The following is a 15,617-nucleotide window of genomic DNA, read 5'->3' on the forward strand; positions in this document are numbered from 1 at the left end:
TGACCTTCTATAAGGCAAAAATGGACTTCGCTAAAGCGAAAGTCCATGAAAATAACCCAGGCGCTGCGTAGAAACAAGGTATCATTATTGTTTTGCCTTACTCCCGGTTGAACTCATACAGCAATGTATGATACTGAAATGCCTAGAATGGGGGAAAATATGAACGTCATCATGAACTGATCGTCTAAGCTTTTCAATAGTGGACTGCTCCCGGATTCAGGTTATTACATACCTGGAACTCGCATGAATAGTGTTCAAGTAGCTAACAGACTAGTCTACTGTTTATACCAACATAAATGACACTATTGAAACAATTAGATCTTGGATCTCGTCACGCCAATGAATTCTGAAATCAAAAAGTGGGGCAGTCGGAACAGGGAAAGTGGGCAGTCAGAACTGGGAATGGGGATGGGTTTAAGTGGCTGATCCAGGCAAATTATAATAAATCACACGTTGCAATTTTCTTTACTACCGGTAACCTTGTGAAATAAAATAACTGATATCCTGCAAAATCGAGAAATTGCTGTAATAAAACATGTTTATGTTTTATTGCATGATACAGTAACCCTTGCCTTATTCGGACATAGCCAACTCCCAATTTTGACTAACACGCTAAAAAATTGAATCATTTATCTGACTTGCTAATATGTATTTTCCTATTCCGAATGGACTTCATTTACCACGGACCAATTTTGCCGGCCCAGTTTGTCCGGGTTAGGACCTCCTATCATGCATCAAAATGAACTATTTCCTTTTATTGCAATAGAAAATAGTTAGTCCAAGCTTTGCTATGACAGAACAAAACCACACAACACTTTATACATGTATCATTTAAAAATTTATTTGTCAACAAGGAATTATAAAAAGAGCTTGCATGCAGATATTTTATGATGTCGCTGTCAAAGATTCCTTTTCGTATTTTATTTCATCCTCGAAGTATGTCTTATTTAGCATTTCACTGCGAGGAGTCATCAGCCGAAGTTTAGAATCTAAGAAAACGACCCAATTTATTCATATCATACACTTTCTAACACATGACCAAAAAAATTATACCTTGTTTTTCATCACACCTCTTTTGTAAGCCATGACGATCAGAGGTAGTATTAATTTCAATGGTGCTATTTTTAATAGAGAAATAAAATTATCTGCTGCACATACGTTGTCCAGTTGTGGGGAGCATCTTTCCATTATTTACTATCAATTTGGACACCACTATGATTGGCCACTTTAAGAGTGGCTTAAAGCCACTATATATCTGGACCGATATCTTCATCTTAACCATACATTCACGCAACCACCTTGAGATTCCAGTAATGTTTACTGTAAACTAAACGCGGTTGAAAAAGGATTTGAATAAGGTAATAAAAAGGTGACTGCACACTAATTAAAGAATCTCACAGAATATTACTTTCACAGTCCATAATATTGGCAAACGGTAATTTAAGCATTTCATTCGACTTGAGATTGGTGTTTTCAGTTGTTAAGAATTATTAAGAGCGTAATCCTTTTTTGATTTGATTTCTGACATAGTTCACTTGATCATCATTCAAACCCAGCTGTTTCCATTCCTACAAATGAAAGATATATCGCAATTAAAGCGCTTACAAATTTGAATAAAGGATTGATTTATCTTTCTTTATGTTATTACGAACTGAATATCACAAAATAAAATTGATGAACTATGAAGGGCTCATCCTGAGCCTGAAGGCTATAACTCTGTACTGAGTGCGCAAGCCCAGTGACTGAAAACAAGTTACCGAAATTAGAAAGCTAAGTAATGGACTAGCAACACTACTGAGGCAATTGAGCATTCCTACGGGCTCGCTACATGATCAGTGAATCAATGCAAATTACAAGAAATCTAGATTAATCATGTTTTACATAGATTTGTGTATAAAAACATAGAACTCAGATTAAAACAAATAATCCACGCTTCAATACCCTCCAATGACCTTGAAAACTGCCACAATCATAGAATAGTTGTTACAACTTCGAATTTGAATGTGGTAACAAAATATACACAGATCCCAATATACATGGAAATACACTTCACTGAGAAATTCCACCATTCAACACCCTGCTGAAATGCATAGGTACATATAAATTGAAATATTTTATACGTTTTTATATTGAACTCTTCCTGATGGCGAGAACAAAAACACTTGGTAATCCATGTGAGATGTAACCTATGACAGTGCTGACAATTATCCAATATCTAGATATTAACAACCGGTTGATTCTTTCCTCAACGAGAGGACCATAAGGTCCATATGGTCAAAGAACTCCTAAATTTCAGGTTTCCGGTTTGTGACTGTTTCTGAGCATGGGTAATGTCTAGTGTAGCTATCTCCCTACATAATCTCCGTACATTAAGCTCACTGGGCATTTGCCATTTGAGTTTAGCCGGTTTACCATGAGAATCTAGCCAGATAAAGAGCTGTAAGTTGTATGCAATATATTACTTCAAATTTTGCCTATTTCCATAATTTCTCTGAATTTCCTGAATGTACATTTAGCTGTTGTTCTACTTTTTGTAGTTAACTCGTTATCGTTCTCACTACCGCTCTGCCGGTCATTAAACCATTTGGTGTTTAAGCGTTGAGTGTGTTAGTCTTTTGTCTTCGACAGGTAACATGCGCCAGTTGTGCAGTAAGTTATACATACTCATATTACCAAGTGTATTATTAGTACTGTAGTGAACTACAACTGGTTTTTTAAGCTCAGCGTTTGGCATCGACTATTGATTTACCAATGAAAAGTTCATACAAATTTGATTGAAGGAAATATAAAAAAGTGATTTAAGCACAGTAACAGAACAAACACCTAGCCAACCTGGTGAAATCCTTGATTGCCATAGTACCAGTGAGGAACCTTAATTCAACCTAATGTTAAGTCATACCATCTAGTGGCGAGCTGCAACCTGTACTGAGATTTTTACAAACCTTTTCAAAAAGTTCCAGTGGAGCATAACGGGCAGCATATCCATTCAACCGCGCAGCAACATGTGACGTGATCAGTTCATCTTCGTCTATATTCAAACTCACTAACAAAGATCCATTATATACTTGTAACAAGTACTTCTGGTGATAGCTGAAAAAAGACATATTACCAGTCACTCCAGTCACTCAGGGGTTACCCAGCCAACCACCGTTACCGCTTGAGCGTTCTCATGGATAAACAAAGTTCAGATACAATAGTGGACTGTCTCGCTTTCAGATGTGAGGAAAATCGAGTTTGGCCACCTAAAACGTGTGGACTATATCGGTCTATATCTATATATTGGACTATATCAAGGAGACCTATAAGTTTGTATCCACAATTTCCATGGTTGTAATTGCATCCACAAGGAAGAAACCTAGCCTAAGTAAACAATTAACACTTACTCTTCGGCATCATAAAATGTTTCCGCCGGTAGAATCTTAGTGACGGTCTTTCGTTTTATTTTCTCCTCGTGTTCGAGTTTAGTTTTTTCAGCAGCGAGCCTTTGCTCGTCTGAATGGTAAAATATTGCCGACATATACTGACGTTTGTGACAAGTTGTCGAGTCGTGGCTCTTCCAAAATAGGTGGAGCAAATTTTTATAACTTGTAACTTTCGGATCGAAGTCAATATCAACAGTTTCGGTATGATCACCCCTGTAACATAAAAATATATTGCATTTGATATATTTACTATAGAAACCTATGTAAAGCACCGCTATTCATAAGGCCATGGAGCTGGTAACACGGGTCTAAGTTTAAATCTACAAAACAATTCAGAAAATCTTAAGGGTCAAGGTAAGACAAGGGTTGACAGAATTACACCGCCTGATAATCAAAGGTCCTTTTCAGAATGCACCCGAGAATCCTAAGTAGGCTTGCTAACTACCAGCTACTTAGAGTCCGCTTCATTAGTTGAATGTGCGCAGAATGTAGATATTTAAGACGCTGAGCTTTTTTGGTCTGCTAGTGTTGATAGTGTAGGGAGCATTTCTGTACTTATTGACACCAGTGCTGGTATGACCATCAGTCTGAATGGGGAGTAGTGCCAGTGAAATGGACCATCTGAAACCAATTGAACCAGTGACCTCTTACATAACAACAAAAGGGTGGTCTGTCTGGCATACAATTGGAGCACACAGATTCCCAACCAACTCTTCTGATTTACTTCTGGCCAAGGCTTGCATAATCCCAGTCGGACAACACAAAAAAGTTGTTTCTACCGCATACCTTGGAGATACAACAGAGGTTCAAATGTTAACAAGGCAACTGTTTTTTTAGCCAACTCTTCAAACTTCATATGTCATGTAAAGCAGGGCCAATTCATAGGGGATCTTGGTACTGGAACCTCACCACCAAGAAAGACACCAGGGCCTGGTTCCACAGTTGTGAGTTAGAGTAAACTCTGAGTTAAAATCAGTTCATTTTCAATGTTTTAACTATAGATTTACCTCATAACTGTGGAACTGGATCCAGATGTTTCTGTAATCCCTCAAGCAAGGGTCTAGATTAATATTTGTCTGACACTGCCTGTTGTTGAGTAATCTTCAATGACTGCTTGGACAGGTGTTATTGCAGTTTGTGATGAGTTCACTGTTTCTACATCTGTCCTGGTATGTCTGAGATGACCACTCAACAGTCCTACCTCTCACACATCAGTGGTGATGCTCTTACATCAAAAAACTAATTGGGCGAAGCTTTATTATGCAATCCATATATTTCAGACTAAAGAACTGCACTGAGCTTATTCGCTGGAAGATACGCTCCTAGAAAGCATTTATCATAAGCGACTTAACTGGTGGAACTGAACAGTTGATGGTGCGAATAATACTAATGGCTCCAATCACTACAACACTTCGCCTAATAACAACCAATTTAAGTGCGAGTTTCCCCTAATAATTTCAAAACTGCTGATGTCCCCAAAAAAGCAGGCAATCAGAGCGTGGGTTTCCCATGATTACGTCTAACATGCTTGACATATTGATATTAGCTTGGTGCTGTGCCGTTGATATATTATATAAGCTTTCAATCAAGGAATCCTGTCAATTGTTTCCAAGAAATGACAAGAAATAATTGACAGCGCAATAAACTTGATCCATCATTAATTAAGTCTACTGTACGCACGCTAAACATGATATTTTTTCGTCTGTCAATCCTTGGAGTAAATTCAGTCTGATTAATCCAAGGTCAATCGGAGTCAGTAGCCTACTATATCAATGCACGAGCATCTGTGAGGATTGTGATGGGGATAACACTTCATTGCTGAGTAAAACCGATATAAAAATTCACTGACAGGTAAGCCCTTCATGCACCCTAAAACTTTCCATATTTCATCAGGATTATGGGAACATATATTACAGGCTGCTCATAGCTACTAATCATAGATACAGGTAAATGACGTATCACGAGCATTTTTCTATCAGATTATGAGTTCTTTAAAATGAAGCGTTATGTAACTATATCCATGGCAGTAGAAGATACTACGGGTTTTGTTTGGTGAGTGGCAGGCTTTCTACTAGCTACGATGCCTGTAGGTCTTCGACCATAAATACTGAAGAGAGCCATTGTACATGATGGTCGAAAGCATGCCCGCCCAGTTTGTCACTGGCATGAAGGCTTTCGGGCATCAGTTAAGTGGTCACAGCCAACAATGTCAATAGAAACATTTTAAGTTCTGGGAACCGAACGCAGGTGATTGATATTCCAGCATGGAGGTACATTTTTGCGTCTCGTGGGCAAGCTGGAGAATAAACAGTAACTAAGAATTGGAGATCTCACTGGCCCATTCTCATGCCGAGTGACTACATCATTAAAGGAGCTAGGCACGGCAATTACATTTATGTCAGCAATGAGCAGGAATTTGGTGACACTGTTCAAGGTTACATTGCAAAGCAACCAGGGGCCAGTTGCTTTTAAGATGGTTATAACAGGGAAGTGTGATGAGATGGAATACGGATGCTATTATACTGCTCTTGTCGAATGTGTGTTGTAATTGCCCTAATGCCGATAGCGGTTTGTCGGCAAGCACTTTGTTACGAACCGCCCTGAGCGATAACCAGCGAGATCGGGAAGCTCCGTCATAATTCAGTTGTTTCCGCTCTGTTAAAAATGGCAACGGTGTTATTGTAATCAGGGAAGTGTTTCGTATTTATTCTATAGATATTTCAATTTTCAACGAAAATAAATTGAAAATTGAAATATCTATAGAATAAATACGAAAGTATAAATGATGACGATTTTTACGATCTACTCTTTGATAGTGATGAATTGGTTCAGGTCGGTACGGAAATATTACGGGAATCCTCTGGATCAATTAATTTGACCGATTCTAATGATTTCAGGGATATAATTCGTTATTTTATACATTTTGGTTGTAGTCTCTGCATAATCCTCCATTATCCAAGAACAGTTCCTTTTGAATCAATGAAATTTCAGGATAGTTTCCACCTAATTTAGGCACTATATTTTTTCATTGTCTTATTCATATAGGCCTAGATACCACGGACTCAGCTGACCGGAGACCACGAGAACACAAGAAAACACACATACAGGTTTTTTAGGGTTTCTGCTGCTTTCGCAGAAACCCTCTTGTCATTCTGTTGATTATTATTATCATTATTATATATTTTCCACTTTCCAGCCAAATGTAACTCCTCTCAGAATTAGACCGGTCTAAACTAGACCGGTCTTATTTAGAACGGTATTTTTGCCCGTGTGAACGCTTGGTCCGGACCAAATTTAGACTGGCCGAAATTTGGTCCGGTCCTGTGATTTGGATATTCTCAGAGCCTTCCTTCTTTATTCATTTATGAAATAACGTCACAATCTTTCAGATTCACGCCAGTATGCGCGCCATGATTGATGATTGCTATTTCCACCGGTGTTTAAAATAGGAAGCACAGTACATTTAAGAATCTGAGATAAAGAGACTGTTATATTATTATCAGAGTTCAAAGCCGGGCATAGGTCGGCCTTGCGACTCACTGCGACTGCCAACGCAACGACTCAACGACCTACACTACCATGCGACTGCCAGCGATGGGTTGTGACTGGCAGCGACGCTAGTCGCATGAGTCGCACATGTTCTACTTTCTGCGACGCGACCGTTGCAACCGACCTACGCGCTTTTGCGAATGGGAGCAACTAGTCGCAGACAGTCGCTGGAAATCACATCGCAACCGACTTACGCCCCCCACTTGTGACGCAACGCGACAATCGTGTCGCGTCGCGAGGTCAGCCTGAATGCAATAGGGTTTCTACCGAGGCAGCAGAAACCCTAAAAATATAGGCCTACCAGAAAGGACTTAATTTTGGTCAGTGATAACTGACTTTTTAACGAGAATGAAATCTTCGAAAAATTGATAAGGCCTATGGGAATTTTTGTCTCAACAAATTAATGTTCATAATTTTAATACATTCATACAATGACATATATAATAACTAAAACTATGAGTGACCCGGCAGTGAAAACCTGGGTTTCATTGGAGGTTTTTCACTATCATGCGGCCCAATTAGGACCACAGAGACTTGTCACAATTGATAGTGAATGAATAAAACCAGTATCAATGACCAACCCTTGTATCCCTGGTCCCTGTGATTAGGACAGATTTCCCAAGTTTATGCCAATTAGCGGCCAGTAGTGCCGTTTACTGATGAAATAAAGTTTATCAATTGACATGGTATTTAATAATTTCATGATAGGATTGCTTCAAGTAGGCAGGCAAGCTTACATCTTCACTCACAAATCGTTGTTACGCGCGACTTGCGCCTTGACGTGCGTTATCTACAAATAACTGATACATACACGCAGTGAACAGTATAAGCCATTATTGCATACGCGACAGTACACAACTCTTTTCAACAAAGCTCATCTGACTGTGCCGCGATTAACAAACTAATAGAAATAATCAGGATCGTTAATGCAAACGGCAATAAAAATGACTTCAATTAATGGTGATAAAACAATTATTCCAGTCGTGTAAATATCAGACTCATCTTAAAAAATTTGATGCTATCAGCTGATCTTTATTGGTATCATCAGTGAATCAGCCATATGGCAAACACAGAAGTAAATTTCCTCAATTTGAAACCAGAATTTCGTCGGATATCTTGATGCAACTTTACCTTATGCACAGGATTTCAAAACTAGATGAATCATTGAACACATCACACACAATAAATCATTATATCATACGCCTTGAGTATCAGTATTCACGCTAGAAATGATGAATACGATCATCTTCAATTGTGCCGCCATTTCGTTTAGCAAAATAGCGCTTCTGCTGATCCACCTCATTAACATATTCAACGAATGCTATGACGTCATGATGGAGTTCAAACCAGGTCAACACAAATTTTACATAGCCGAGATTTTGGGGGGTTTCGTCTTTGAAAGCCCATAACTACCGAACAAAGCGTCAGATCTTGACGAGACAAAATTCTTCCGATGCAAATAGCATTGAATTTTCACATGTGTAATTTTGGACAGTTAAAGATGCTGCATAAAAAAACGTGCTCAAATAAATCGAATTTTTTGTACTTTTTGGTCAATTCCTCAGAAATTATGAACCCCACTGCTTTCAACTTTGCGCACCATAAAGAAAAACTTATTACGAAATACATTTTCGCTTAATCCGTTCAATTCACCCATCAGTAGTGAAATTACAGGCTACTGAAATTGCGTTTGAGTGCGCTAAAAATAGCTTTGAGCGTAGTGTATTAACTCATTCACTCCGGAATACCCATATCTAAAATCGCGCGCAGCATACAGAATTTCTGCCATTTTGGTTAACAAGGGATTCCCCTCTGGTACTTCCCATGATCAATAGTGTCTATGACGCGTTGCGTACGGGATTCCATGGAATTCCCTCACAGAATTTATGATAATATTGTTTCCTTGCATTCTGATTGGTTAAAATCACGTGTAGTTTGAATATAGGCAGTGTTTACGCTTGTGACGTCACGAAAGCCGCTCTCAGTGGCTTTCCGTATGCAACGATAAATACCGGCGAGCCGCTGACAGCGGCTTAACGTAGTCATTGAGTTAAGCATACGAATGACTATCGATTGGCCAGACCGTTGACATAAACATAGAATACTAAAATAGTTAGTATTTTCAAGTCCACTATTCTGACAATCCTTTAGAATAGTAGAATAGTAGAAAAAAGTTTTGGATAGTGATAGAATAGTGACTCTTTAAGATCGTACATATAATTTACATAGAAACCCATTGTAGAATAGTTTGAATAGTAATCTGCATACTATTCTACACTTATTTGATCCTGCGCCGATCTTTTAAATTGTTTTGGAAAATAAGCCTACAAAATTTACTAAGTGGTGAATGCTAGTCTTACTTACAAATTGTGGTAGGTGGGGAACTTGGTTGTTCCGCCTGTGTACCCTACCCTAGTTCGGATGACTCCGGAGGCACAGCCAAACTGTGCCTCCGGGAACCAAAATCAGGATAGAGCAAATGTAGCTTTAACTGTTTCCACATTTGGTTCATACAGACGCATAGTTGATGGTGTGATCTGAACCTGAAATCAAGAATAATGAACTTTGGGTAAATTGCTGGCATTTTTTGTCATTCAAGCAATAGCTTGATAAGAATATGTTGTACACTTCTTTAGTCTAGCTGTTATTCCCTAAAGACGTCTAGGACCAAAGTATACATGAGGTTAATTTTCATCCCTGATTTTCGAGATGAAGCTATGATGTAACTTGTCCCTTTCCAAGCATAACCAAAATCAATAAAAGCTTAAAACTGCTAAACTACAAAACAGATTTCTACCAGATTTTTTAAGATTTCACTTAACCCCTAAGGCAATTTATTAACAATTCCATGCTGCACATCCACATCCATCGATAATCAGCATCTTAAGCAATACAGGTCGAGCCACTGAATTGCCAGAACTGTATTTACGTGCTGAGGCTCTTGCTGATGAATGCTCATTTACAGTCATTACAGTGTGCCTTCAAAAGCATATACCGGACGGAACATTAGTGATATACATTACTACTGTTGCCAAGTGCCTGCAACCGATAGATACATACTGCCAACAAAATCAGTGTGGAAATAAGTTGGTAAATACTTCAACTTCAATCAGTTACTGGCCAACATCAGCTCGTTGATGAAACTGCCATGTTTCGGTGCGCATGCTAAAAACATCTTTTTTTGGATTTTGAAGACTTTTTTTAAAGACCCCGCAAAATTGAGGGGCGTGGAGGAGAGCCTAGAAGCATTCAAGGTTCTCAGCTGCAGTTGCGAACTCGGGCAGGTCATTCCAGTATGTATACCTTTCTGAGTGCGGGGGTTCGAACCCTTTTAACTATTTCTCCTTAGAACATTTTTTCCCTTATGTAAATATTTATTTACCTTTTTGATGATACATATAGTAATTATTGTTTGTTCGTTCTTGTGTCTGCCGCGACCTTTTGTAGCCACCGCGCGGTTGCCCGGGACAATCGCTCTATAAAAGGCGAGCAGCGCGCGAGATTCAACAACAAACTGTTGACTTGGACTGTCAGTGCGACTTCAAGGGCCGCCAGAACACTAGAACGTTCATCATTCAGTTTACTCAGTCTACTACCAGTTTTCACAATGTAAGAACCATCCTGTCAACGTGTCCACCTCTGGACACCCGGGCCGCGTATACACGCATTGCGTTAGATCATGTAACTAAGTTAATTGCTACCCGGACATTGTCCCCGAGTTTATCCAGGGTCGGCGTCGTCCTGGACGCCACGTTTCCCCCGGCGGACATGGCGTCCCCGGACGCCATGTTCGCCCCGGACAACACAGAATTGTAAATAGTGAACGTGTTCAGAGACAGCTGTGTAAATAATAATTGGACGTTAATGCGAGGCTTAAATGCATTACTATTATGTCTAAGAATGCCGTTTGAGTTATCGTGGACGCATTTGGAGGAAGGAAGATTCATAACTTTTTAGGACACGAGGAATCCGGTCAGCCGGTCCTCCTTATTACCGAGATGACGTAATTTACCGAGATCAACCGAGATGACATGAAATACAACATATCTATTTATTCCTTATCGATTTTAACACTTGTGACTTGAAATCATATTATATGGACAGTAATGAATACCTGCTGGAGTCATATTTTACATATTTTGTCGGTTAGTTTTGTAGAAAAATAACTTTTCACTTTACCGAGATGAGATCGTCGATCAATTAAATTCAATGAAATTTTAGTGCTAACCGACATGACGTATTCGAAGTCAATATTTGTTCTACAAAATATCGGCAAAATATATAGAATTTGACTCTAGAAGGTATTTATTACTGATATAACATGATTTCAAGTGTTAAAACTGTTAAGAAATTAACAAAAATACTATACTTCCATGTCATCTTGCTTGGTTTAGTCTGAATACCAGTCGTTGTTACGGTTCCGTACAGTTGTTTCAGGAACGGCTAGGTACTAGACTAATCATGGTTCATCTCGGTAAATTGTGTCATCTCAGTAATTAGTAGGACCCCAGTCAGCTGAGGAGAGGCCAGAGTCACGCTACAGATATTTTATCCTAGGGCTGGCGCACAGGGGCTCGTATCAGAGTTGTAGGTAATGTAAAAACGATAAATCTGTTAATCCAATGTTATTTTATATATACTATATAGGCCTACATTGGATTAACAGATTACCGTTTTCACATTACCTACAACTCTGATACGAGCCCCTGTGGGCTGGCGTATTCAAATTGCGGTGAACCCCATCATTATCGATTACCGTATCAAAAAAAGAGCTTCGAAGCTCTTTTTAAATCTGGATGGGGTTTCACCAAGAACCTTAGTGTCTGATGTACCACAGATGGTTACACAGGATCGTAGAGCAACGTAGATACACTGTGGAGACAGCCACTGCCTTCACTGAGAACCTTAGTCAGTAACCTGTCTGAGGTTTAGTTTCACAATCGGATATTTTCACAAACCACAGTCAGGAATGGGAAGGTCATTTTTGTATGAAATCTTCGTCAGCCAATTTTACTGACGAGTAATTTGCCTGGCATTTCATTGTCTCTTAAGATATCCGTCTAATTTTTGTTGTAATCGACGCACAACAGATTCGTAGTTTGTCTGATACCTATAACACCTCACCTGACGATCTTAATCCATGTGCAAATCGGCCGTAAACTGAGAGTAAATTTCCATCGGGTCAACAGCTGCCATTTTGAAAATTACTGGAGGTGCTGGCACCTGTGGACTGAGGCCAGGACAACAGCACAAACTAACGAAGCGACGAAATTGAAAAAAATTAAGAAATCAACACTTATTCACATTTTTCTTTTACCAGAATTTATTATTTCATTATTTATTATGGAAAATACGAAGATTTGAAATATAAGTTGGAAAACCATCAAAAATAAAAATTGTCGTTTCGTCTTGGAAGTTTTATATAAATCCTTGTAGGTCCCCTTGTCTTATCATGCCACATGTGCAATACAGAGAAATGGCGGCCAATGGCGAAATTGGTGGAGAAATTAATTTCTCAAAATAATGTTGATTAACCACTCGAAACATACATAAAATTGGATTATTTCGAAAGGTACCTGTGTTCGTTTGTGAATTAAGCCATTAATTGTGGACTGAAGTGAATAGAAAGTATATTTTTGAAGTGTTACTTTTTTCAACCGTGTTTTGGTCCTTGTCATCCCTAACGTTGGTATATGCCCATCCGATTATAAAAAGCTTACCACCAACGATTAGGTAACTAACTATGAGAACCTTAGTGTCAGTGGTATATCGCTAACGCGACCCCTGACACTAAGTCGCGGAAGCCATATACGCGGTGATTTTAAATTCTTTTTAATTCAACTCTAATTATATCATCACTACTCAGCTCTCATTCATCCGATTTCAAAAAATAAACCATCATTGCAAACCTCTGATCTTTCATGTTCTTACTGTTGTGTTTATTTAGTCATTTTGTCATCATATTTTGTGTATGAAATGATTTTTCATGACTTGTCAAATATCCACGAGTCGCGCAAAGCGGTATCTATTGTTGTGTTGCTAAGATATTGATTTTTTTCATGCGGGTGAGTCTCGCGAGGAACCGTTTTTTAGTAAAACAAAAGCGGTACTAAAATATTTCTAAAGGCAATTTCCAGCCACTTGAACTTCAAATATATTCTTTGGAGTGTAAACAATGAAAAGATAACAACATAAGGTCAGTGTAGGTAGTTTATTTATTGAAATCGGATGAGTAGTTGCCGAGGACCGAGTGGTTAAAGTGCCGACTGAGCGCCAGTCCGCAATTTCGACGTAAAATAACGACTACGTGACTGGGTGGGTGGTTCACGCGAGCTCTTTAGTATAGGCAGTATACGGAGCTCCGCGAACCGGCCATTCTCAGGACTGGGTGAACCACAGGGGTTTGGCGATGGGCTTGGATTTTATTTCCGGGTTGTTGATAATCTCGCGAGAATGGCGCTAAATATGAACTGCGAATAAATTCAAAATATCACGGAAATACCTTGTGTTTATATTGTTTATTTATCCGCTATAAAGTTTCGATAAACAATTGGTCGTTAGGAATCATTATCAGACGGTCGTCACGCTACTATATAAAAGAACAAGGGATGAAACGCCTTCAGAGTTGTGCCAGCCAGAAAGTTGGGACAGTCACGTGACTTAACGCTTCTTATTTGACTGAACGCGAACCTGAAGCATATAAGATGGAAACTATGATACGAAAAATATTTGAGAATAACTTACATTCAAATGCATTTTTTTACTATGAATTATATATTTCGTCATAATTTATTACTTATAAGTTATTTATTTCATATGAATCATAATCTGACAATTGATATCGGTCTGTGAATATGTTAACTTTTCGTGTTGAAGTTTTAAATGCGATGACGTCATCAGAATGTCACGTGACTGTCCCAACTTTCTGGCTGAAAATTTAAGTACAGCGGAGGCCTGGCGTTTCATCCCTTGTGATTTTATATAGTAAAGCGTGACGACCGTCTGATAATGATTCTTAACGACCAATTGTTTATCAGAACTTTATAGCGGATAAATAAACAATATAAACACAAGGTATTTCCGTGATATTTTGAATTTATTCGCAGTTCATATTTAGCGCCATTCTCGCGAGATTATCAACAACCCGGAAATAAAATCCAAGCCCATCGCCAAACCCCTGTGGGGTGAACCACTGCCCAGGACGATCGTCACCAGTCGACTGGAGTGGGTGGGTGGGTGAAGATGGGGTTTGACTAAAAAGAACTGGTCAACTAAAAAATAAAACGATTAGGCCTACCTGATTGAAAATACTCATGAACGATCGCCTGGCGAAGCTAACCACCGAGAACAGAGACGCTGACATGAACTATTTATTCGAGATGATCTAACCAGCTGGTTAGGTGATTTACGTAACTTCGTTTGTTTATTTATGTTCTCAATGTCACGTGTAAATTTTATATAAGAAATGCCTACCGTACACTGCTGCCACCTGCTCAAGCGAGCTGAATAATGAGAAATAATTGAGGAATTGGCCTCTACTCCGGAACAATGGGCAGAGACAGTTAAATTATATTTTCTACGAGTGGTCATCAATGAGAGCGGAGTCCACTGAACCCTAACAGTTTAGTTATGTGACATACACATAATATGTAATAGATGAAATCTAAGTGACGGACGCCTCGTCACAGCTTGATTCAATTTTTCATAGTAAGAAATGATAGCGATTGGGGAAAACAACCTCAAGTACGGGGTAACGAAGTCGAAAACACTCAAAATATTGTCAGTGACAAGGAACACACTTCAAATGTTGTTAATGAAACTGGAAAGAGAATCAACTCCAATATTTCATATTGAAATTGTACTGTAGTTGAACCCAAAGCAATGAATTAATGAAGAAATTAAATCAACTTAGTCAAAACTTGGAAAATTTAAAATTAACATTATGAGTTTTCCGGTTTGCTCGGCTACCCGTACTGGCGGGGTAGTCTAGAGAGGCTTATGAAAACTCCGGTTTGCTGAACCACCCCTCTTTGCGGGGATGCGGTATGATGTTTGATCTGACAGTTTCAAGTGGTTAATGGCTGTTTCAAGTGCTTACAACGATGCTTATTACTTCGTGGTACATGGTGGTTTAAAAAAAGATTTCATAATAATACGCTCACCGCGTGGGCTTCGTAGAAAGACCACTACCTGTGACCTTCCCAAATTTTAGTTGTCCTGTCCGATTTGGTTTCATCCAATTGAGAGACTGCCTTTTCCAGTTAGGGCATTTTTGGATCACGTCACTCCAGGAAATGACTTAACGCTTTTGGGCCCCTTCGTCGGTTCCACATGTTCTATTTGAGCTATAGACCACAATGGTGACACCATGATGGTCAGTAACTGACCAATTGAGATATCCCCGAGTCTGACCACTTGACTTCGAATTTCGGAAATTTATCATGTAGCCTAATGTTTGTTTTCAAACCTCTAAGGAATCATCATTGCAAATTCATCACTGACCATCACTGACCACCAATGACCAATTCAAACTTCTCGAATATGAAAACGATATACCGCGTTATGGTGTCAAACTAGAAAGGATTCGCCATTGAAAATTCATAAATTGACCATCACTGACCACCACTGACCAATTGAAACTTCTTG

At 39.0% G+C, this 15,617-nt stretch overlaps 1 protein-coding gene across 2 annotated transcripts; it reads right to left on the reverse strand.

The window, feature by feature from the left end:
- Positions 1–823: 823 nt before the first annotated feature.
- On the reverse strand, positions 824–14,401 carry LOC141901605 (peptide methionine sulfoxide reductase-like). 2 transcript variants are annotated; one of them, XM_074788947.1, is made up of 5 exons: positions 14,269–14,401; positions 9,336–9,514; positions 3,384–3,635; positions 2,943–3,090; positions 824–1,568 (listed from the first exon to the last, which is right to left on the reverse strand). In XM_074788947.1, the coding sequence occupies exons 3-5, from the start codon at positions 3,515–3,517 to the stop codon at positions 1,491–1,493; spliced, it is 360 nt and encodes a 119-aa protein (XP_074645048.1). In that variant the 5' UTR covers positions 3,518–3,635; positions 9,336–9,514; positions 14,269–14,401; the 3' UTR covers positions 824–1,490. The 2 variants fall into 2 exon arrangements, with proteins under 2 accessions (XP_074645048.1, XP_074645049.1); XM_074788948.1 differs by lacking the exon at positions 14,269–14,401 and adding an exon at positions 12,096–12,175.
- Positions 14,402–15,617: the final 1,216 nt, after the last annotated feature.

The sequence above is a fragment of the Tubulanus polymorphus genome, chromosome 3 (assembly GCF_964204645.1).
Source record: "Tubulanus polymorphus chromosome 3, tnTubPoly1.2, whole genome shotgun sequence".
Classification (NCBI taxonomy): Eukaryota; Metazoa; Nemertea; class Palaeonemertea; order Tubulaniformes; family Tubulanidae; genus Tubulanus; species Tubulanus polymorphus.